This window comes from Physeter macrocephalus, chromosome 2 (genome assembly GCF_002837175.3).
Source record: "Physeter macrocephalus isolate SW-GA chromosome 2, ASM283717v5, whole genome shotgun sequence".
Lineage (NCBI taxonomy): Eukaryota > Metazoa > Chordata > Mammalia > Artiodactyla > Physeteridae > Physeter > Physeter macrocephalus.
Window position 1 is genome coordinate 44,850,869 of NC_041215.1, and position 22,215 is coordinate 44,873,083.

A 22,215-nucleotide genomic window follows, 5' to 3' on the forward strand; every position below is an offset into this window, starting at 1 on the left:
ACGGGAGAGGCCACAACAGTGAGAGGCCCGCGTACCGCAAAAAAAAAAAAAAAAAAAAAATCCATGGAGACTGGAGCACTGGTTGGCCAATGTTATGTGTGCGTCCCAAGAGCAAATTTCTTTAAATTAATGATTGGGTTACTCACACTGAATGGTGTGAGGGCTTGCCTCTGCCACTCCCATAAATTTCCCAGTTGACTGAGAAAACTGCAACTGGTTGGGAGGAGCTGTGTGCCTAATCTTCGGAGCTGAAAGCTCTCACATGGTATCTTAACTTTTATTCAGACAAACTCTGTTAAGGTATTCAAGAAGGACACCAGGCTAGCCCCCTACCTAATCACCTAGTCCAGACCACTCGGTATCTTTCAACCGAGCAAACTTTTCCCAGTGTCTTTCGACTTGGTAACCCAGCTACCTCTTCTTGAACCTAAGTTCAAGGAAAACCTTCTCCTAATGGCAAGGAGTTTAACAACCACCAAATAAAACTCAGAATCATCAATCAAGATGTGAGATCCAAGACCCAGAAGAGACATACCCAGTTGTCTGGACTCCGCGAGGAAGCGGACAAGCACAAGGGGCCCATGTTGGGACCAAGGCTCCAGATACTTGTAGAGTTCAGGAAAAGGAGAGAAGTCAGCTCTTGGTCCCTTTGTGGTCACCAGAACATTCAACTGAAAGAAAAATGCACAACACGAGAGTTGTGAGTTAAGGTTTATCCAGGATCTTACTGAGGACTCTAGCACAGGAGACAGCCTCTCAGATAGCTCTGAGGAAGTGCTCCAGAGAGGTAGGGAGGGAAGGTTAGTTTATATGTGGTTTTGTTGCTGTTAGGGGATACATGCAGTCAGCATACATCTTGGTAGAAACTTACAGCTAGTCACAAAGAACAGCAATCTCAAGGTAATGATCATAATGCTTTTCTGTGTATGGGAAGATACAAGAAATGGGGTTTATTTAAATTCTTCCTGAAATACATCTAACTATCTAAGGGTCTGTTTGTCCCAGCACAGAGTATCCTGTTATTGTCTTTAATTTCCTCTTTGTGAAACACTAAGATCACTGTCAGTCAGCAACTTCAATGGCTTAATCTTTGTAGACTTAGATGGAGAGCAAAATACTCTTCACTCTTCTTTTGTTTGCAGTATCATTGGTAGAAAAACAAGTAGTGAAAAATCTGCCCTTCTCAAGCTTTATTTTTATTGTGATACCAATGCTTGTGTTTTGGTTTTTCCCCTGTAATTTAGTATTAATAAGCAATTTCTAACATGAATGATAGTAAAAAATGATGGGCTTAGACTGTAAAGCAATATGATTCTCTAATACAGACACACACAGAAGAGCGTACAGACACAAGTACAAGCATCTTCATTGTATAGGGGACCATCTATGGTGTTTATTCTTCTTTTTCCATTTTTTTAACCAGAAACTTTAATATCTGGGTGTTTTGTGTGTTGTATGCAGACTAGATAATCACAGGTTTCAGATTTAGTGATAATTAAAGCAGTTGTTTATACAATGCTATAAATAATCCTTCAAGTAGTATATCTAGGTTATTCATATATATCTATATATTCAAAATAACTGGGTAACTAATATCTATTAAATATTGTAGTTTTGTGTTTTTGTGGAATCAGTTACAAATTTCCCTCTGACTTAAGAGGAAAAAATGTCTTTAGAGTTGTAGTAGAGATTGATTTTTTAAATATTTTTTAAAGTACTGGCTGGTTCTGAGTCCAAGGTTTAATACTGATTATGACTAGAATGTAATCAAAGTTAAGGACCACTGGTAATTTGTTTCTTATTGTGAAAACCATCTCTACATTAACTAACTTGCTCAAAGCCTTCTTCAAACAGTGATGCCATGTAATTAAGAAGGATATCACAAATATAGAGACAGCATATATTTGTACAAAATATTTGTTCTGCCAGTAACTTTTGGTTACTTTGTACATTAACATTTTATTATTTATTCCTATTCTCTATATCTCTCTCTCTCTCTCATTTCTTCCTTCCTTTTTTTCCTTTTTTTTTTTTTAAAAAACTTTGCTCAATTATTTAAGGAACAATTCTTGTTTACCATTTATGTGTGCTAGGCCTTGGGGACACTGTAAGGGAATAGATAGACATGACCCTAATTTAAGAGTTTCCAGTCTAATGAGAGTTACAGTTTTGCTACAGACAGTTACAACACAGTATAGTACCTGCTACAATAGCTGTTGTATAGGGTACTGTATTAGTTTTTTTTTATTGCTTCTTTAACAAATTGCCACAAATTTGATAGCTTAAAACAACAAATTTATTCTCTTACGGTTCTATAGGTCTAAAGTCAGACGTAGATATTACGGGTCTATAAGCAAGATGTTGGCAGGGTAGCATTTTTTTCTGGAAGGTTTAGGGGAAAATGTTTTCTTTTCCAGCTTCTAGGCGCTTCTTATATTCCTTGGCTCATGGCTCCCTTCCTCCAAAGTCTTGAAATTCAGAAACATTACATCTGTTTGATCATTCTTTCATAGTTATTTTGCCTCTGATTCTTTACTCAGCCAGGAAACGTTCTCTGAATTTAAGATCATGTGATTATGTTGAACCCAGTAAGATAATCTCCTTATCCCAAGATCCGCAAGCTTAGTCACATCTACAAAGTTCATTTTGCCATCTAAAGTAGCATGTTCACATACTCCAGGGATTAGGATGTAAAAAATTCTTGCAGAGCCATCATTCTGCCTACCACATGCTACACAAGTACATAAGAACACCTCTTCTAGAACTGAGATGAAGAGTGTATTCAAGGATGACTTTCTGGAGGGAGTGATCTATCAGTTTGGACCTAAAGGACAAATAGTCATTAGCTAGGAAATGGAGGGAAGGTGGAACTGGTGACAATTTCTGGAGTAGAATGTGCAAAGGCCAGTAGTTAAATGAGTAGCTTCTAGGAACTAAAAAATGCTCAGTATTACTTATAACATGCCAGAGGCAGAATGATGAACACAGTCGGAGGCAAACGCTAATAGACCCAGATCCTATGGAACCTTGATGACCAAGGTGAGGAGTCTAGACTTCATTCCATGAGCTGTGGTAAGTCACTGGAGAGTTTTAAATAAATGAGTCATGTGATCAGATTTCCAGGTTTATAAGTTGGTCCTGGCTGCAGTGCAGGGAATAGATTGAAGGAAGTGAGTTGTGGTGGCAATAAGATCTTGGAAGGTGCCATTATAGTGATTTAAGCTGGAGATTTGGAGGAGGGCTATATATGGGTGGTATCAGTCAGAATGGATACAGCGGACTGATTCAAGAGATATTTAGGTATTTGAAATGATAGATCTTTGTCGTTAAACAGGTACAGGTAGCACAACAGAATGATTCAAATGTGACACTCCAGTTTTTGACTCAGTCATATTGGTAGAACTGGGAAATGCAGGAGAAAGAATGGTTGTGATGATCAGAAAGGAGGTGAGTGTAGGTTTTGCCAGGTTGAGTTTGACTGGTTTTTTAGGTGTAGATTTCCAGTCAGAAGCTTGAATAAGAAATCTGGGCCGAAGATAATAATTAGGGATTTAAAGGTTATAGATGATTATTTAAACTCTTTGGGTGGTGAAGGTGTAGGATAAGAAAAGAGAATCTAGGGCAGTGCCCTGAGGAAACCTATCAGTTAAGAGAGGTACAGAGGGAGAAGAATTCAACAAACAAACAAAAAAGGTGAGCCCAGAGAGAAGGTGAGAGTGTGAGTAGGGGAGAGGGACATAAAGGTAAGGTGTGATGAAACTTGGGAAAGATATTTCAAGAATGATGGCATAGTCAACACTCAGAACTATTGCTGAATGATCAGGTCTGAAAGATAAGACGTAAAAGATAGTTCATAACTTTATTACTTTGGCAAGAGTAAGTACTTTTAAGGAATAGGTAGACTCAAAATCTATGGTTAAGTGTGTTGAGAATAGAATGGAAATATAAGAGATGGAGACAACGGTACTTTGTGGACATTTGAAAAGCACCAGAGACTTGGGTTACATGTGAAATGCTGACAAGCAGGTGCCAATCCTCTTCATCCATTGATGTATCTCTCATGCAGTAAATTCTCATAGTGGTGATAGATGCTCTGCTCCTCAAACTTATTCTCAGGAAGTGCCCCTAATGGTAGAGGCAAGTGAATACTTCCTCCCAGAGGGACAGCGGTGTGGCCGAAGCTTCTACAAGATTATTTCAGGTCCTGCAGGAATCCTTATTTATTGTGGCCATAAGCATCACAGAAGGCATAAAGCCAATGGTCCAGGTGACAGCTGTAGAATCGCTGTGTGTAAAGTAAACTAACTGACAATAAGAAAGTAGTCTGTGCATCAGCTTATTGCAAGCAGTTGCAAAACAGCCATAAAGACTGGAGATAAACTAATAAAGCTGCCTATTTTTTTTTAATATATATAACCAGACAAGACTCTCACTAATGACCCATTAATAAGGAAACAAAGTGGAATTATTAGATCTAGGAAAACTTTTAAAAATCTAGAGGAAGTGTGTTGGTAGCAAAGTTGAGTCAAGTTACAGGCCATCTTGGAATCCATTAAACATGATGATCCAGTACTCACAGTTTTGAAAAATGACTCTGTCTTGTCATTACTCAAAGTTGGGATTACACCTAAAAGGTCCGTCAAAGTCAATTGGTAAGATAAGGTCATATTCTAAAATACATAACCTAAAAAGGTCTCTCAAAGTGCAAGTCATACCTTTTTCTCAGATTAAATTATCCAAAATGAATTGAGCATTTATTTCAATCTATTGTTTCTGTCAGCATTTGTGAGCTGCCTGATGAGAGGAACCAAAATAAGTTCCAGTTTTTCCGCCACACACCAAGTGACACCCAGGCTCACTCCAAGGCCATTGTCTGAGAGGATATCATTTTGTTCCTTGAGTAAATAAACTGCTTTTAAAAAGTTACTTGAAAAAAAGGGAAGGACTTAATACTTACACCATTTTGTTCATTTCCCTGGTAACCATTAATTTCCTGGAAAATGGAGACAAGGTAATCTATCTGTTTTTTATCAACAAATTATAGGGAAAACAATATTAAATACATCAAGGACTTTTCTATCTGTTGAGCCACTGTAGCGAACATCTTCTAAGTATTTTTTGCCTCTCTCCAACATAAGACCTCTTTTTTTCAAATTAACTTAAATTTCACAGTTGCTGTGGGAATTGCTTTCATTGTCCTAGTATTTCCTTCTGTGTTTAAAAAAAGAGTGTAAAAAAGAAAGGCTTTATTTTATTTAAGACAATAGTCTAAGAGCTTTTAAATAAAATGTGAGTGACTTTTAACAAAACAGCAGATGTGAAATTAATACATCAATGTCTCTCATTGGAACAGGGAAAAGCAGGAAGAAGGAGAAATGCCAGGATGCTGACCTGTACCCTCTATTGGAAACAGAACCATGTCCTTGTGATGTGTTTACATCTCATCCTTACGGAAACTGGTCAGATTGCATTCTTCCTGAAGGCAGAAGGGAGCCTCAGAGAGGATTGCAGGTACAAGGAGACAGCAAAGAATGTGGAGAAGGCATGCGTTTTCGAGCAATAGCCTGCTCTGATAAAAATGGAAGACCTGTTGACCCCACCCACTGCAACAGCTCTGGTAAGGAGATGGGTGAAGAGTGACAGATGAGAACATTGACATACAGCCTAGGAGGGCCATCCCAGGTCTAGAATTGGTAACCTCGTTCCTTAGTAATTACTTCAGTTCTTCTTTGTCAAAAACACACCACCTCTCATAAAATATGGACATATGAAATGCACATATCCATATCACACTGATTATCTGGAATGTGATCGTTCGGGATCTTTGACTCTCCTCACTCTGTACTTCACCTCTGGCCACTTGTTTCCTGGTGGTGAGCTCAGTTGCTCTTCCTCTAAGAAAGCCAAAGCCCAATGCAAATGAATATATTTTACAGTGTCTATTGGTACTCTGATCATATATATAGAAGGCATCAGTCCTTGAATTTCTTATAAGGATGTTGACAAAATACCAATGAAAAGGTTGATTTTAAATGTTTTATGGTACAATGTGTAAGTATACCCAAATTTATAGACTAAAACTGTAGAAAAGGAATTAGGCAATCTGGCAGAATTTTTGAGTTGTTAATCAAGGAGAAGACTATATTTTTATTTATTTATTTTTGAACATTGGGATAATTTAAAAGATATGGGGAACAGAGAAAGGAATGATGAAATTAAATACAGCTGGGGTAAACATTGATGGAAGAGGCTGACACTAATGATTACAATGGAACTTATGAATTTCCTGCTCAATTTTTTGGGTTTTAGTTACCTTAAGAAACTGAAGTTAAGGATTTTACAGAAGGTATGGATAGAGAGAATTTATGCTGGAATGGCAAACTCTAAAAAAAGATGAAAGATTTTTGTCTCTGTCGTCAAGGTCTTATATCCTAATAAGCTTCCTAATAATACCAGAAATGGCAAATTGAATTCACTTTTAACACACAAGTAAATCATATTTCATCCTTATTCTTTATTTCCAATGTATCAGCTCGTTTTAGTTAAGATATACCTGGATCATTATAGGAATGCAATTTAAGGTTTAATGATTTTTAATTAGTGTCATCATTGCTCTGCTTCCTAGGTTAGTCTACAGAATTGCATTCAGTGATTTTACTTTCAGAAACGTTAAACACATCACAAGCAAGTAATGGACCCATTTTACAGAGGCCAAAGTTGGTTTGCTCTGGTCTTTGTTTTTCACCTTTAATATACATAATGGTTTATTTTTAAATTTTTTTCTTGAAATATATTTGACATATACACCTTGAATTTATGCAATGCTATAACATATTAATTCAAGACATTTATAGGTTATAATACGATTGTAATTGTAGTTATAATTAATACCTATAACATTATATAATTATTACTTTTTAGTGGTTGGAATAATCTAGTCTCAGCAAGTTTGATTATAACACAATATTGTTGTCCGTATTCACTGTATTGTGCATTAGATCTCTAGGACTTATCTACTACTCATTCCAAGTTTGTACCATTAAACAGACTATTCTATCCCTGTCTATCCCTGTCTATCCCTCTGTTCCCATCCTCTGGAAACCACCATTTTACTCTGCTTTTGTGAGCTTGGCTTTTTTAGATTCCATGTATAAGTGGTATAACACGGTATTTTTCTTTCTCTGTCTGACTCATCTCACTTAGTATAATATCCTCAAGGTCCATTCAGATTGTCACAAATGGAAGATGTTTTTCTCATGGCTGAATAATAGTCCATTATGTGTATACACTACAAATTCTTAATCCATTCATCTGTTTATGGGTGCATAGATTGTTTCTAAATCTCGGCTGTTGTGGATAGTGCTGTAACATACATGGGAGTGCATACATCTCTTTGATATCCTGTTTTTATTTCCTGTGGGTATATACCCAGAAGTGAAATTGTTGGATCATATGGTAGTTCTACTAATTTTTTAAGGAACCTTTATATTGTTTTACATAGTAGCTGCACCAATTTACATTTTCACCAACAGTGTGCAAGTATTCCCTTTCTCTACATCCTCATTAACACTTATTATCTCTTGTCGTCTTGTTGCTATTCTAAAAGGTGTCAAGAGATAGCACATATAGTTTTGATTTGCATTTCCCTGATGATTAGTGATGTTGAGCATCTTTTCATGTACCTCTTGGCCATTTGGTTGTTTTCTTTGGAAAGAGTCTATTTAGGTTCTCTGCCTAGTGTTTGACTGGGTTGTTTGTTTTTTGCTATTAAGTTGTGTAAGATTCTTTATATATTTTTGGATATTAACCCCTTATCCAATATATGGTTTGCAAATTTCCTCCTATTCTGTAGGTTGCCTTTTCATTATGTTAGTTGTTTCTGTTTGTGTGCAAAATCTTTTAATTTGTTGTGATTCTATTTGTTGACTTTTACTTTTATTGTTTATGCTTTTGGTGTCATATCCAGAAAATCATTGCCAAGACCACTATTGAGGAGCTTCTTTTCTACATTTTCTTCTAGGAGTTTTATGGTATCAGGTCTTATGTTTAAGTCTTTTATCCATTTCAAGTTAATATTTGTGAGTTGTGTAAGATAAGGGTCCAATTTCATTGTTCTACATGTGTTTATCCAGATTTCCCAGCATTTTTTTAACATCTTTATTAGAGTATAATTGCTTTACAATGGTGTGTCAGTTTCTGCTTTATAACAAAGTGAATCAGTTATACATATACATATGTCCCCATATCTCTTCCCTCTTGCATCTCCCTCGTCCTGGCTCCCTTACCAAATATTAGTTAACTGAATATGTGGCGGTTTACTTCTGGGCTCTCTATTCCATTTGTCTGTGTCTATTTTTATGCTCATATCATATTGTTTTAATTACTGTAGCTTTGTAGTATTGTTTAAAATCAGGAAGTGTGATACATCCAGCTTTGTTCTTTCTCAGGATTTATTTGGCTAGTTTGGGTTCTTTGTGGTTCCTTAAAAATTTTAGGATTTTTTTTTTTTTTCTGTTTCTGTGAAGAATGCCCCTGGAATTTTGATAGAGATTGTGTTGAATCTATACATGATTTTGAGTAGTATGGACATTTTAACAATATTCTTATCCATGAATAAAGGATGTCTTTCCATTTCTTATGCCTTCTTCAGTTTCTTTCAATGAAGTCATAATTTTCATTGTACAGATCTTTCACTTCCTCAGTTACATTTATTCCTAGGTATTTTATTGTTTTTGATGCTATTGTGAATGGGATAATTTTCTTTATTTTTCAGATGTTTCATTATTAGCAAATAGAAACAACACTGATTTCTTTATTTTGATTTTTATATGCTCCAACTTTACTGAAATCATTGATTAGTTCCAACAGTTTTTAGTTGAATCTTTGCAATTATCTATATACAAAATAATATTATCTGCAAATAGCGACAGCTGTACTTCTTCCATTCTGATTTGGGTATCTTTTATTTCTTTGTTTTGCCTAATTGCTCTAGCTAGACTTCTGATACTATATTGAATAAGAATGGTAAGAGTAGGCAACCATGTCTTGTTCCTTCCTAGTCTTAGAGGAAAAGCTTTCAATTTTTTTTTACTGAGTATAACGTTAGCTCTGGGTTTGTCATAGATGGCTTTTGTTATGTTGAGGTATGTTCCTTCTATACACAATCTTTTGAGTTTTTTTTTAATTAATTAATTTATTTGTTTATTTTTGGCTGTGTTGGGTCTTCACTGCTGCACACGGGCTTTCTCTGGTTGTGGCAAGCGGGAGCTACTCTTCGTTGCGGTGCAAAGGCTTCTCATTGTAGTGGCTTCTCTTGTTGCAGAGCTTGGGCTCTAGGCACACGGGCTTCAGTAGTTGTGGCACACGGGCTCAGTAGTTGTGGCTCGCCGGCTCTAGAGTACAGACTCAGTAGTTGTGGCACATGGGCTTAGCTGCTCTGCAGCATGTGGGAGGGATCTTCCTGGACCAGGGCTCGAACCTGTGTCCCCTGCACTGGCAGGTGGATTCTTAACCACTGCATCACCAGGGAAGTACCTCTTTGAGGTTTTTATCATGGAAGGATGTCGTATTTTGTCAAATCCTTTTCTGTATCTATTGTGATGATCATGGGATTATTTTCTTTCATTCTATTAATGTGATGTAATACGTTTATCAGTTTGAACCATCTTTGCATCCCAGGCTCATGGTGTATAATCCTTTTAGTGTGCTCAATTCAGTTTGCTAATACTTTGTTGAAAAATTTTGCATCTATATTCATTAGTAATATTGGTTTACAGTTTTCTTAAAGTGGCTATATCTGGCTTTAGTATTAGGGTAATACTGGCCTGGTAGAATGAGTTAGGAAGTGTTCCCTCCTCTTCAGTTTTTTTAGAAGAGTTTGGGAAGGATTGGCATTAATTATTCTTTAAATGTTTGGTAAATTCACATGTGAAACCGTCTAGTCCTGTGGTTTTCTGTATTGGGAGATTTTTGGTTACTGTTTCAGTCTCCTTCCTCATTATTGGTCTGTTCGGATTTTCTATTCTTCCGGATTCAGTCTTGCTAGGTTATATGTTTCTAGAAATTTATCTATTTCTTCTAGGTTATCTAATTTGTTGGCATATAGCAGGTCATAGTACACTTATTTCTGTAGTATCAGTTGTAGTGTCTTCTCTTTTATTTCTAATTTTGAGTCTTCTTTTGTTTACTTAGTCTAGCTAAAGGTTTGTCAACTTTATCTTTTTGAAAATCCAGTTCTTAATTTCATTGATTCTTTCTATTGTTTTTCTGGTCTCTTTCCTTTGTTTTCTCTCCAATCTGTATTTCCTTTCTTCTGCTAACTTTGGGCTTAATTTGTCCTTCTGGGTACTGGAGGTGTAAAGTTATTTACTTGAGATCTTTCTAATTTCTTTTTTTTTTTTTTAGATGTTGGGGGTAGGGGTTTATTAATTAATTTATTTTTTTATTTTTGCTGTGTTGGGTCTTCATTTCTGTGTGAGGGCTTTCTCTAGTTGTGGCAAGCAGGGACCATTCTTCATCGCGGTGCACGGGCCTCTCACTATTGTGGTCTCTTTTGTTGTGGAGCACAGGCTCCAGATGCACAGGCGCAGTAGTTGTAGCTCACAGGCCTAGTTGCTCCGTGACATATGGGATCCTCCCAGACCAGGGCTCGAACCCATGTCCCCTGCATTAGCAGGCAGATTCTCAACCACTGCGCCACCAGGGAAGCTCCTCTAATTTTTTAATACATCCATTTATCACTATAAACTTTCCTCTCAGAACTGCTTTTTGCAGCATCCCCTAGGATTTGATGCTTTCTCTCCATTTTCATTTGCTTCAAGATTTTTTTTTTCCTTTTTGATTCTTTGATCCATTGGTTTTCAGAAGTGTATTGTTTGATTTCCACATATTTGTAGATTTTCCAGCTTTCTTCTTGTTGATTTCTAGTTTTATACCATTGTGGTCAGAAAAGATAGTATTTCAGTCTCCTCAAATTAGCTAAGATCTATCTTGGTGCTATCATGATCTAATATCCTGTATGCACGTGAGAAGAATGTATATTCTGCTGCTGTTGGTTGGAATGTTCTATATATGTCTGTTAAGTCCATTTGGTCTAAAATATGGTTCAATTCCCACATTTCTGTGTTGATTTTCTGTCTGGATGATCTATCCACTGCTGACACTGAGGTATTGAAGTCTCCTACTATTACTGTATTGTTGTATATTTCTCCCTTCATATCTGTTAGTATTTGCTTAATATATTTAGGTGATCCAATGTTGGGTGTGTATATATTCATGATTGTTATATCTTCTATGTATATTGACCCCTTTATCATTATAAAATGACCTTCTTTGTGTCTTGTTACAGTTTTTGGCTTGAAGTCTATTTTGTTTGATAAGTATGGCTATGCCCACTTACTTTTGGTTTCCACTTGCATGGGATATCTGCTGTCTCTTCACTTTGAGCCTCTGTGTGTTTTTAGAACTGAAAGAAGTTTCTTGTAGGCAGCATATAGTTGGATCTTGTTTTTCTGTATTGGTTGTTTTGTGTTTGTGTGTTTGTTTTCTGTATGTTTGTTTTCATTGCTGTTGTTTTTTTATCCACCCAGCCACCCTTTGCCTTTTGATTGGTGACTTCAGTCCATTTACGTTTTGAGTGATTATTGATATGTAAGGGCTTAGTACTGCCATCTTATTGTCTGCCTTCTGGTTGTTTTGTATGTTCATTATTTCTTCCCCCTGTTTCTCCCTACCTTTGCAAAGCAGTAGTTTTCCATAGTGGTATGCTCTGTCTCCCCCTTTTTTGGTTTTGTGAATCTACTCTAGATTTTTGCTTTGTGGTTGTCACCTCCTCTATGAAAGAGGTCACCACTGTCTACCTCTTCTGCCAGAGAGGTAGCCAGTGTTGCTTCCAAAAGCCCAGCCCCTTGTTGTTCATCCGTGGGGAGGGGAGGCCACTTTGGAAATTTTCTACCTCTCCTCTGCTTCCAAACTCTTCTCTTTCTCACTCTATGGCATTCTGGAATCTCCCTTTAGGCAGGCTGGACTTCCAATCATTCTCTTCTCCATGGTTATCTGCCCAGTTTTGCACTCTCCAGGTTCTTTTCTAATCTCAGTGAGTGGGACTGGGGCCAGTTTGCCAACTCCCTTGTATCAGCAACCCTCACTGAGATCCCCCTTGTTTATTTTTGGATGCACAGGTGGACTAGAAACCTCCACATCCCTTTGTGAAATACACAGAAGCACTTTTGTTTGGTAATAGATGTCTAATTAGTTGTTACAAAGAGGAAAGAGAAGAGAAGAGAGAAGAGAGACACCACCATGATGCTGATGTCACCTACATATTGGTTTATTATCATTTGATGAAAACCTGTATACTGATCACCTGCTATGTACCTAGTCTTCTTCTATGATTTGGGTATACAATTATGTGGAAATCAGGGACTTGTGCAGCTTATCGTCTGGTGGAGGATAGAAAAAAATAAAAGTCTTGTTGCTATTCTAAAAGGTGTCAAGAGATAGCACATATAGTTTTGATTTGCATTTCCCTGATGATTAGTGATGTTGAGCATCTTTTCATGTACCTCTTGGCCATTTGGTTGTTTTCTTTGGAAAGAGTCTATTTAGGTTCTCTGCCTAGTGTTTGACTGGGTTGTTTGTTTTTTGCTATTAAGTTGTGTAAGATTCTTTATATATTTTTGGATATTAACCCCTTATCCAATATATGGTTTGCAAATTTCCTCCTATTCTGTAGGTTGCCTTTTCATTATGTTAGTTGTTTCTGTTTGTGTGCAAAATCTTTTAATTTGTTGTGATTCTATTTGTTGACTTTTACTTTTATTGTTTATGCTTTTGGTGTCATATCCAGAAAATCATTGCCAAGACCACTATTGAGGAGCTTCTTTTCTACATTTTCTTCTAGGAGTTTTATGGTATCAGGTCTTATGTTTAAGTCTTTTATCCATTTCAAGTTAATATTTGTGAGTTGTGTAAGATAAGGGTCCAATTTCATTGTTCTACATGTGTTTATCCAGATTTCCCAGCATTTTTTTAACATCTTTATTAGAGTATAATTGCTTTACAATGGTGTGTCAGTTTCTGCTTTATAACAAAGTGAATCAGTTATACATATACATATGTCCCCATATCTCTTCCCTCTTGCATCTGCCTCCCTCCCACCCTCCCTATCCCACCCCTCTAGGTGGTCACAAAGAACTGAGCTGATCTCCCTGTGCTATGCACCCAGCACCATTTTTTGAAGAGATGATCAATTCTCCATCACGTGGTCCTGGCTCCCTTACCAAATATTAGTTAACTGAATATGTGGCGGTTTACTTCTGGGCTCTCTATTCCATTTGTCTGTGTCTATTTTTATGCTCATATCATATTGTTTTAATTACTGTAGCTTTGTAGTATTGTTTAAAATCAGGAAGTGTGATACATCCAGCTTTGTTCTTTCTCAGGATTTATTTGGCTAGTTTGGGTTCTTTGTGGTTCCTTAAAAATTTTAGGATTTTTTTTTTTTTTCTGTTTCTGTGAAGAATGCCCCTGGAATTTTGATAGAGATTGTGTTGAATCTATACATGATTTTGAGTAGTATGGACATTTTAACAATATTCTTATCCATGAATAAAGGATGTCTTTCCATTTCTTATGCCTTCTTCAGTTTCTTTCAATGAAGTCATAATTTTCATTGTACAGATCTTTCACTTCCTCAGTTACATTTATTCCTAGGTATTTTATTGTTTTTGATGCTATTGTGAATGGGATAATTTTCTTTATTTTTCAGATGTTTCATTATTAGCAAATAGAAACAACACTGATTTCTTTATTTTGATTTTTATATGCTCCAACTTTACTGAAATCATTGATTAGTTCCAACAGTTTTTAGTTGAATCTTTGCAATTATCTATATACAAAATAATATTATCTGCAAATAGCGACAGCTGTACTTCTTCCATTCTGATTTGGGTATCTTTTATTTCTTTGTTTTGCCTAATTGCTCTAGCTAGACTTCTGATACTATATTGAATAAGAATGGTAAGAGTAGGCAACCATGTCTTGTTCCTTCCTAGTCTTAGAGGAAAAGCTTTCAATTTTTTTTTACTGAGTATAACGTTAGCTCTGGGTTTGTCATAGATGGCTTTTGTTATGTTGAGGTATGTTCCTTCTATACACAATCTTTTGAGTTTTTTTTTAATTAATTAATTTATTTGTTTATTTTTGGCTGTGTTGGGTCTTCACTGCTGCACACGGGCTTTCTCTGGTTGTGGCAAGCGGGAGCTACTCTTCGTTGCGGTGCAAAGGCTTCTCATTGTAGTGGCTTCTCTTGTTGCAGAGCTTGGGCTCTAGGCACACGGGCTTCAGTAGTTGTGGCACACGGGCTCAGTAGTTGTGGCTCGCCGGCTCTAGAGTACAGACTCAGTAGTTGTGGCACATGGGCTTAGCTGCTCTGCAGCATGTGGGAGGGATCTTCCTGGACCAGGGCTCGAACCTGTGTCCCCTGCACTGGCAGGTGGATTCTTAACCACTGCATCACCAGGGAAGTACCTCTTTGAGGTTTTTATCATGGAAGGATGTCGTATTTTGTCAAATCCTTTTCTGTATCTATTGTGATGATCATGGGATTATTTTCTTTCATTCTATTAATGTGATGTAATACGTTTATCAGTTTGAACCATCTTTGCATCCCAGGCTCATGGTGTATAATCCTTTTAGTGTGCTCAATTCAGTTTGCTAATACTTTGTTGAAAAATTTTGCATCTATATTCATTAGTAATATTGGTTTACAGTTTTCTTAAAGTGGCTATATCTGGCTTTAGTATTAGGGTAATACTGGCCTGGTAGAATGAGTTAGGAAGTGTTCCCTCCTCTTCAGTTTTTTTAGAAGAGTTTGGGAAGGATTGGCATTAATTATTCTTTAAATGTTTGGTAAATTCACATGTGAAACCGTCTAGTCCTGTGGTTTTCTGTATTGGGAGATTTTTGGTTACTGTTTCAGTCTCCTTCCTCATTATTGGTCTGTTCGGATTTTCTATTCTTCCGGATTCAGTCTTGCTAGGTTATATGTTTCTAGAAATTTATCTATTTCTTCTAGGTTATCTAATTTGTTGGCATATAGCAGGTCATAGTACACTTATTTCTGTAGTATCAGTTGTAGTGTCTTCTCTTTTATTTCTAATTTTGAGTCTTCTTTTGTTTACTTAGTCTAGCTAAAGGTTTGTCAACTTTATCTTTTTGAAAATCCAGTTCTTAATTTCATTGATTCTTTCTATTGTTTTTCTGGTCTCTTTCCTTTGTTTTCTCTCCAATCTGTATTTCCTTTCTTCTGCTAACTTTGGGCTTAATTTGTCCTTCTGGGTACTGGAGGTGTAAAGTTATTTACTTGAGATCTTTCTAATTTCTTTTTTTTTTTTTTAGATGTTGGGGGTAGGGGTTTATTAATTAATTTATTTTTTTATTTTTGCTGTGTTGGGTCTTCATTTCTGTGTGAGGGCTTTCTCTAGTTGTGGCAAGCAGGGACCATTCTTCATCGCGGTGCACGGGCCTCTCACTATTGTGGTCTCTTTTGTTGTGGAGCACAGGCTCCAGATGCACAGGCGCAGTAGTTGTAGCTCACAGGCCTAGTTGCTCCGTGACATATGGGATCCTCCCAGACCAGGGCTCGAACCCATGTCCCCTGCATTAGCAGGCAGATTCTCAACCACTGCGCCACCAGGGAAGCTCCTCTAATTTTTTAATACATCCATTTATCACTATAAACTTTCCTCTCAGAACTGCTTTTTGCAGCATCCCCTAGGATTTGATGCTTTCTCTCCATTTTCATTTGCTTCAAGATTTTTTTTTTCCTTTTTGATTCTTTGATCCATTGGTTTTCAGAAGTGTATTGTTTGATTTCCACATATTTGTAGATTTTCCAGCTTTCTTCTTGTTGATTTCTAGTTTTATACCATTGTGGTCAGAAAAGATAGTATTTCAGTCTCCTCAAATTAGCTAAGATCTATCTTGGTGCTATCATGATCTAATATCCTGTATGCACGTGAGAAGAATGTATATTCTGCTGCTGTTGGTTGGAATGTTCTATATATGTCTGTTAAGTCCATTTGGTCTAAAATATGGTTCAATTCCCACATTTCTGTGTTGATTTTCTGTCTGGATGATCTATCCACTGCTGACACTGAGGTATTGAAGTCTCCTACTATTACTGTATTGTTGTATATTTCTCCCTTCATATCTGTTAGTATTTGCTTAATATATTTAGGTGATCCAATGTTGGGTGTGTATATATTCATGATTGTTATATCTTCTATGTATATTGACCCCTTTATCATTATAAAATGACCTTCTTTGTGTCTTGTTACAGTTTTTGGCTTGAAGTCTATTTTGTTTGATAAGTATGGCTATGCCCACTTACTTTTGGTTTCCACTTGCATGGGATATCTGCTGTCTCTTCACTTTGAGCCTCTGTGTGTTTTTAGAACTGAAAGAAGTTTCTTGTAGGCAGCATATAGTTGGATCTTGTTTTTCTGTATTGGTTGTTTTGTGTTTGTGTGTTTGTTTTCTGTATGTTTGTTTTCATTGCTGTTGTTTTTTTATCCACCCAGCCACCCTTTGCCTTTTGATTGGTGACTTCAGTCCATTTACGTTTTGAGTGATTATTGATATGTAAGGGCTTAGTACTGCCATCTTATTGTCTGCCTTCTGGTTGTTTTGTATGTTCATTATTTCTTCCCCCTGTTTCTCCCTACCTTTGCAAAGCAGTAGTTTTCCATAGTGGTATGCTCTGTCTCCCCCTTTTTTGGTTTTGTGAATCTACTCTAGATTTTTGCTTTGTGGTTGTCACCTCCTCTATGAAAGAGGTCACCACTGTCTACCTCTTCTGCCAGAGAGGTAGCCAGTGTTGCTTCCAAAAGCCCAGCCCCTTGTTGTTCATCCGTGGGGAGGGGAGGCCACTTTGGAAATTTTCTACCTCTCCTCTGCTTCCAAACTCTTCTCTTTCTCACTCTAGTGGCATTCTGGAATCTCCCTTTAGGCAGGCTGGACTTCCAATCATTCTCTTCTCCATGGTTATCTGCCCAGTTTTGCACTCTCCAGGTTCTTTTCTAATCTCAGTGAGTGGGACTGGGGCCAGTTTGCCAACTCCCTTGTATCAGCAACCCTCACTGAGATCCCCCTTGTTTATTTTTGGATGCACAGGTGGACTAGAAACCTCCACATCCCTTTGTGAAATACACAGAAGCACTTTTGTTTGGTAATAGATGTCTAATTAGTTGTTACAAAGAGGAAAGAGAAGAGAAGAGAGAAGAGAGACACCACCATGATGCTGATGTCACCTACATATTGGTTTATTATCATTTGATGAAAACCTGTATACTGATCACCTGCTATGTACCTAGTCTTCTTCTATGATTTGGGTATACAATTATGTGGAAATCAGGGACTTGTGCAGCTTATCGTCTGGTGGAGGATAGAAAAAAATAAAAGGAATTTCAAGTCTTGATTAGCCTTTATGATGCTGAACAGAAAATCTCGAGACTTTAGGGAAGTCCTCACTAAAGTGACATACATTTGAGATGTGAAGAGTGAGATGACAACCATGTGAAAAGTACATACAAGTTAATTTCAGTTAGTAGGATAAGCATGTCCAGAGGATATAAGGCAGAAAAGAAGTACTGGCAAAAAAACACAAAGGAAGCCCTCAGGAATGAGGAGAGTTGTTTTGAAATGCTGTGGAGGAAGTAGGCAGAATCTTGTGGGTTAAAGCAAGGAGTCTGGATATAATTCAAGTGAAGTCATCAGGTGGGAATGGTAGATGATGTGATCCAAGTTAGGTGTTTATAAAAATTACTTTTGACTAGTGTGTATAGATTGGCTTCAATGAAGCAAGGACGCCATTGGGAGACTATTGCAATAGACAATGTAAGACATGATTTTAGGTAAGACTTAAGATGGCAGTAATAGAGCAAATATAGTGTTAAGATAAAATTCAAAGGTAGAATTAAGATTATTCCAAATGCCAGTCATCTTTTTAAAAATATATTATCTGTCATTCGTCTCTAATTTTTCAAGGGTTTATAAGTGTGTATGTGGTGTTTAATTTAGAAATATTCATTTCAGGTTAGAAAAGAACATATCCTCAAGGAAGAGGAGGCATTGAAAACGGAACCAATTTACAGAGCAATAGCAAAAGCTGTTAGAGAATCTAAAAGATTTTCACTGAATGAAAACAGTGCATTGATCAAGATTTACCAGAGACTTGTAACTTTTATGATATTTGTGTTAAGATATTTTTACATTACATTTTTCAAAAAAAAGATTTTTAAAAAGAGTAAATGAAAATACTTCCAATGGGTCACTTCTAAGGATAAGAGACATATCCATCTATCAAGGGAAAAGAAAACTTTTAATGGTCACTAATAGACATTGTTTTTAATATCCATGAGTACTAACTCACTATTAAGAATTCTATTTTCATCCCAGACAAACTGAAGCAGAGAGCAGTGACCTCAATCTGGCTTTCCTAATAAGAACAGTAAATGCTTTGCCCTTTTAAGCTCCAACATAGGTTTGTCTTCCATCTGCATTTGGAAGACACAAATGGGATTCCCCAAGATAATATCAGAGAAATTTCCTCATGAGGATAATTATTCCTCATGCTGAGGTGTCCTAAGTGGCCCCTGCTGGTACGTATAGCTGTGGGCAACACAGTTCACTAAATTCTGAATTATCTATGCTGATGGATTTCATGGAAGATTCAAACCACAGATAATACTAGCCAGGTCTCTTTGTCTTTAGGAATATCACTGAGGAGACCAGTAGTAAAATGATGCTCTATTAAAAAAACAAACAAAAAAACAAAAAAACTTCAGGGCGGAATTTGTGTCTATATCCTGTCAGCAATTGTTTACTCCTATTACATTCCATCACTGCCTAATGTTAAAGTGTTGCACATAGTTCCCAGCTGTGGGTGACAACAGGGCCGATGTTGACTCTGACTACCTAACTCAGTCAACAGAATAGCATATGCCAAAATAAAGATACTTGAGGTGAATTACTTCCAACTATGTCTTTTATCCCAGTGATTTTTTTTGGACAAAGAATAGGACATAAAAGGACCCCACACCTCAACACACTTCATTCTTCTCTCTCCCTTTCCCTGCCTTCATCCCTCCCTTCACTGCAGTCTCTGCTCATAGCAAGTCTTTGCCTAACTCCTCTAATAAATCAATCTACCTTATCACTTCCTATTCCCCTTACCAGTTTTCATCTTTCTTCATAGTACTTAATCACCAATTAAAATATTATGCATTTACTTTTTAAAAATACTTACTGTCTCTCTCCTATGATTGGATGGTAAAATTCCAAGAAAGAAAGAACTGCTTTTTAGGGTTTTTTTTTTTTCCAACTGTATCCACGGCACCTAGAATGGTACCTGAAAGTTAGTAGGTATTTAAAATGTATTTTTGAATACATGACTGTACCATCAGGTCTTAATAACTGTGCCTCCTAAGCATTTCTCAGACTTTTCCTTTTCTCTTGCAATCTACTACACCCAGTGGCAGATGTTACAATCTTGTTTTAACACCTGATATTTATTATGCCAAGAGCCATCAGCCATCACACGAAGAGGCAAATGTGGCCATGTCAGTGCTCTGCTGGCAGTTTCTCCCGGTCTCTTCTTCACATACCAGCTCCTTGACAGGACATCAAAGGAATTCCATGACTATGTAGTCTGCCTGGCATGCTCTATATTGTCCTTTCGTGAGATTCCTCCTTCTTTGGGATAAGACCAAGTGATGCGTAGTCCAGGAAGCATTTTTCCTACTTCCTATCCCAGGTTGTGTGAGGGGATCATCCTTGAGGATTTGCATGAGTCCTATTCTTTTCTTTATCAATATATTTAGTTTTATTTTTTAAAATCCCTATGTATATTTCTATTTCTGTTACTAACCTGATTGTTTATTGAATCAGGCTCATTTCAGTTCAGGTGTACTGAATCGGGTTCATTTCTCCATCCCCAGTGCCTAACACAGGGTCTGGCCCATCACAGTCTCTGGAGTATATGTTGGCTGAATGAATGAAAAGATGAGTTTAGATATGACAAGAGTCAACATGATCTCAGATTCAAGTGGTGGCTTGAATCGAGATCTTAGTTCTCTGTCCAGGAATTGGACCTGGGTAGTCTGGATGAAAACCAGAAATCCTAGTCACTAGGCCACCAGAGGCTAGAGGCTAGAAGCAAAGTTCCCCTGGCTTTTGCCCCCACTGAAAAATGCATTTCTCAAGGAGGCAAAAACTGTAAAAACAGGAACAAAGTTTATTATTAGAAACACAGAACAAGAAGTGGGAGAGCATGCAGAGAAACAGTTTATTTAAGACAGAAGCAAGGCAGAGATACACACCCGGAGAGAAAAGGGTGTGGGCATCCCCCCTAATAAGGAGGAGCTCAGTAAAGAGGCAGTTAAGTCATTTATATAGGGCACTTCTTCCTGGTCTTTGTTTACCTTTGGCCAGTTATCTTGTTTCTTTTTCCACACCTGACCTGCCCTAGGATCCTCCCCAACATGTGTGGGGACTTTTTTCCAGGATAGAGTTTAGCCCACAGGCCTATGGGAGGGTTGGCATTACCTATTATGGGATGGTGCACTCTCCTTTTTGACCCCCAAGAGCCTTTCTGCACATGTGTAGTTGGAGAGGTCTCCTTGGCCTTAAGAATGAGAAATATGTGGTCTCTTTATCTTTTGTCTGGGCAAGACTCAACTCCTCTCTGCCCCTGCCATTCCTGTTATCTTGAAGTGTTCACCAGAGGCAAAGTCCAGCTATTTACACTGTTCCTGTTCTTATTTCTTTTTTTTTTATCTATTTTTTTTCTTATTAGTCATCCATTTTATACACATCAGTGTATACATGTCAATCCCAATCTCCCAATTCATCACAGCACCACCACCACCCACCATGGCTTTCCCCACTTTGTCTCCATACGTTTGTTCTCTACATATGTATCTGAGTGTCTGCCCTGCAAACTGGTTCATCTGTACCATTTTCCAGATTCCACATATATGCGTTAATATACGATACTTGTTTTTCTCTTTCTGACTTACTTCACTCTGTATGACAGTCTCTAGATGCATCCACGTCTCTACAAATGACCCAATTTCGTTCCTTTTTAAGGCTGAGTAATATTCCATTGTATATATGAACCACATCTTCTTTATCCATTCGTCCGTCGATGGGCATTTAGGGTGTTTCTGTGACCTGGCTATTGTAAATAGTGCTGCAATGAACATTGGGGTGCATGTGTCTTTTTGAATTATGGTTTTCTTTGGGTATATGCCCAATAGTGGGTTTGCTGGGTCATATAGTAATTCTATTTTTAGTTCTTTACGGAACGTCCATACTGTTCTCCATAGTGGCTGTATCAATTTACATTCCCACCAACAGTGCAAGAGGGTTCCCTTTTCCCCACACACTCTCCAACATTTCATGGTGGTAGATTTTCTGATGATGCCCATTCTTACTGGTGTGAGGTGATACCTCATTGTAGTTTTGATTTGCATTTTTCAAGTAATTAGTAATGTTGAGTAGCTTTTCATGTGCTTCTTGGCCATGTGTATGTCTTCTTTGGAGAAATGTCTATTTAGGTCTTCTGCCCATTTTTGGATTGGGTTGTTTGTTTTTTTTAATATTGAGCTACATGAGCTGTTTATATATTTTGGAGATTAATTCTTTGTCCGATGATTCATTTGCAAATATTTTCTCCCATTCTGAGGGTTGGCTTTTTGTCTTGTTTATGGTTTCCTTTGCTATGCAAAAGCTTTTAAGTTTCATTAGGTCCCATTTGTTTATTTTTGTTTTTATTTCCATTACTCTAGGAAGAGGATCAAAAAAGATCTTGCTGTGTTTTATGTCAAAAAGTGTTCTTCCTATGTTTTCCTCTAAGAGTTTTACAGCGTCCAGTCTTAGATTTAGGTCTCTAATCCATTTCGAGTTTATTTTTGTGTATGGTATTAGGGAATGTTCTAATTTCATTCTTTTCTATGTAGCTGTCCAGTTTTCCCAGCACCACATATTGAAGAGGCTCTCTTTTCTCCATTTTGTATCCTTGCTGCCTTTGTCATAGATTAGTTGACCATAGGTGCATGGGTTTATCTCTGGGCTTTCTATCCTGTTCCATTGATCTATATTTCTGTTTTTGTGCCAGTACCATATTGTCTTGATTACTGTAGCTTTGTAGTA

At 37.2% G+C, this 22,215-nt stretch overlaps 1 protein-coding gene across 1 annotated transcript in view; it reads left to right on the forward strand.

Annotated features, from left to right (window-relative positions):
• Nucleotides 1-22,215, forward strand: part of THSD7B (thrombospondin type 1 domain containing 7B) — a 773,362-nt gene that overhangs the window by 518,642 nt on the left and 232,505 nt on the right. The window contains exon 13 of the mRNA XM_024122279.2: nt 5,354-5,617. Within this exon, the coding sequence (XP_023978047.1) occupies nt 5,354-5,617 (264 nt within the window). The remainder of the gene's footprint in view (nt 1-5,353; nt 5,618-22,215) is intronic.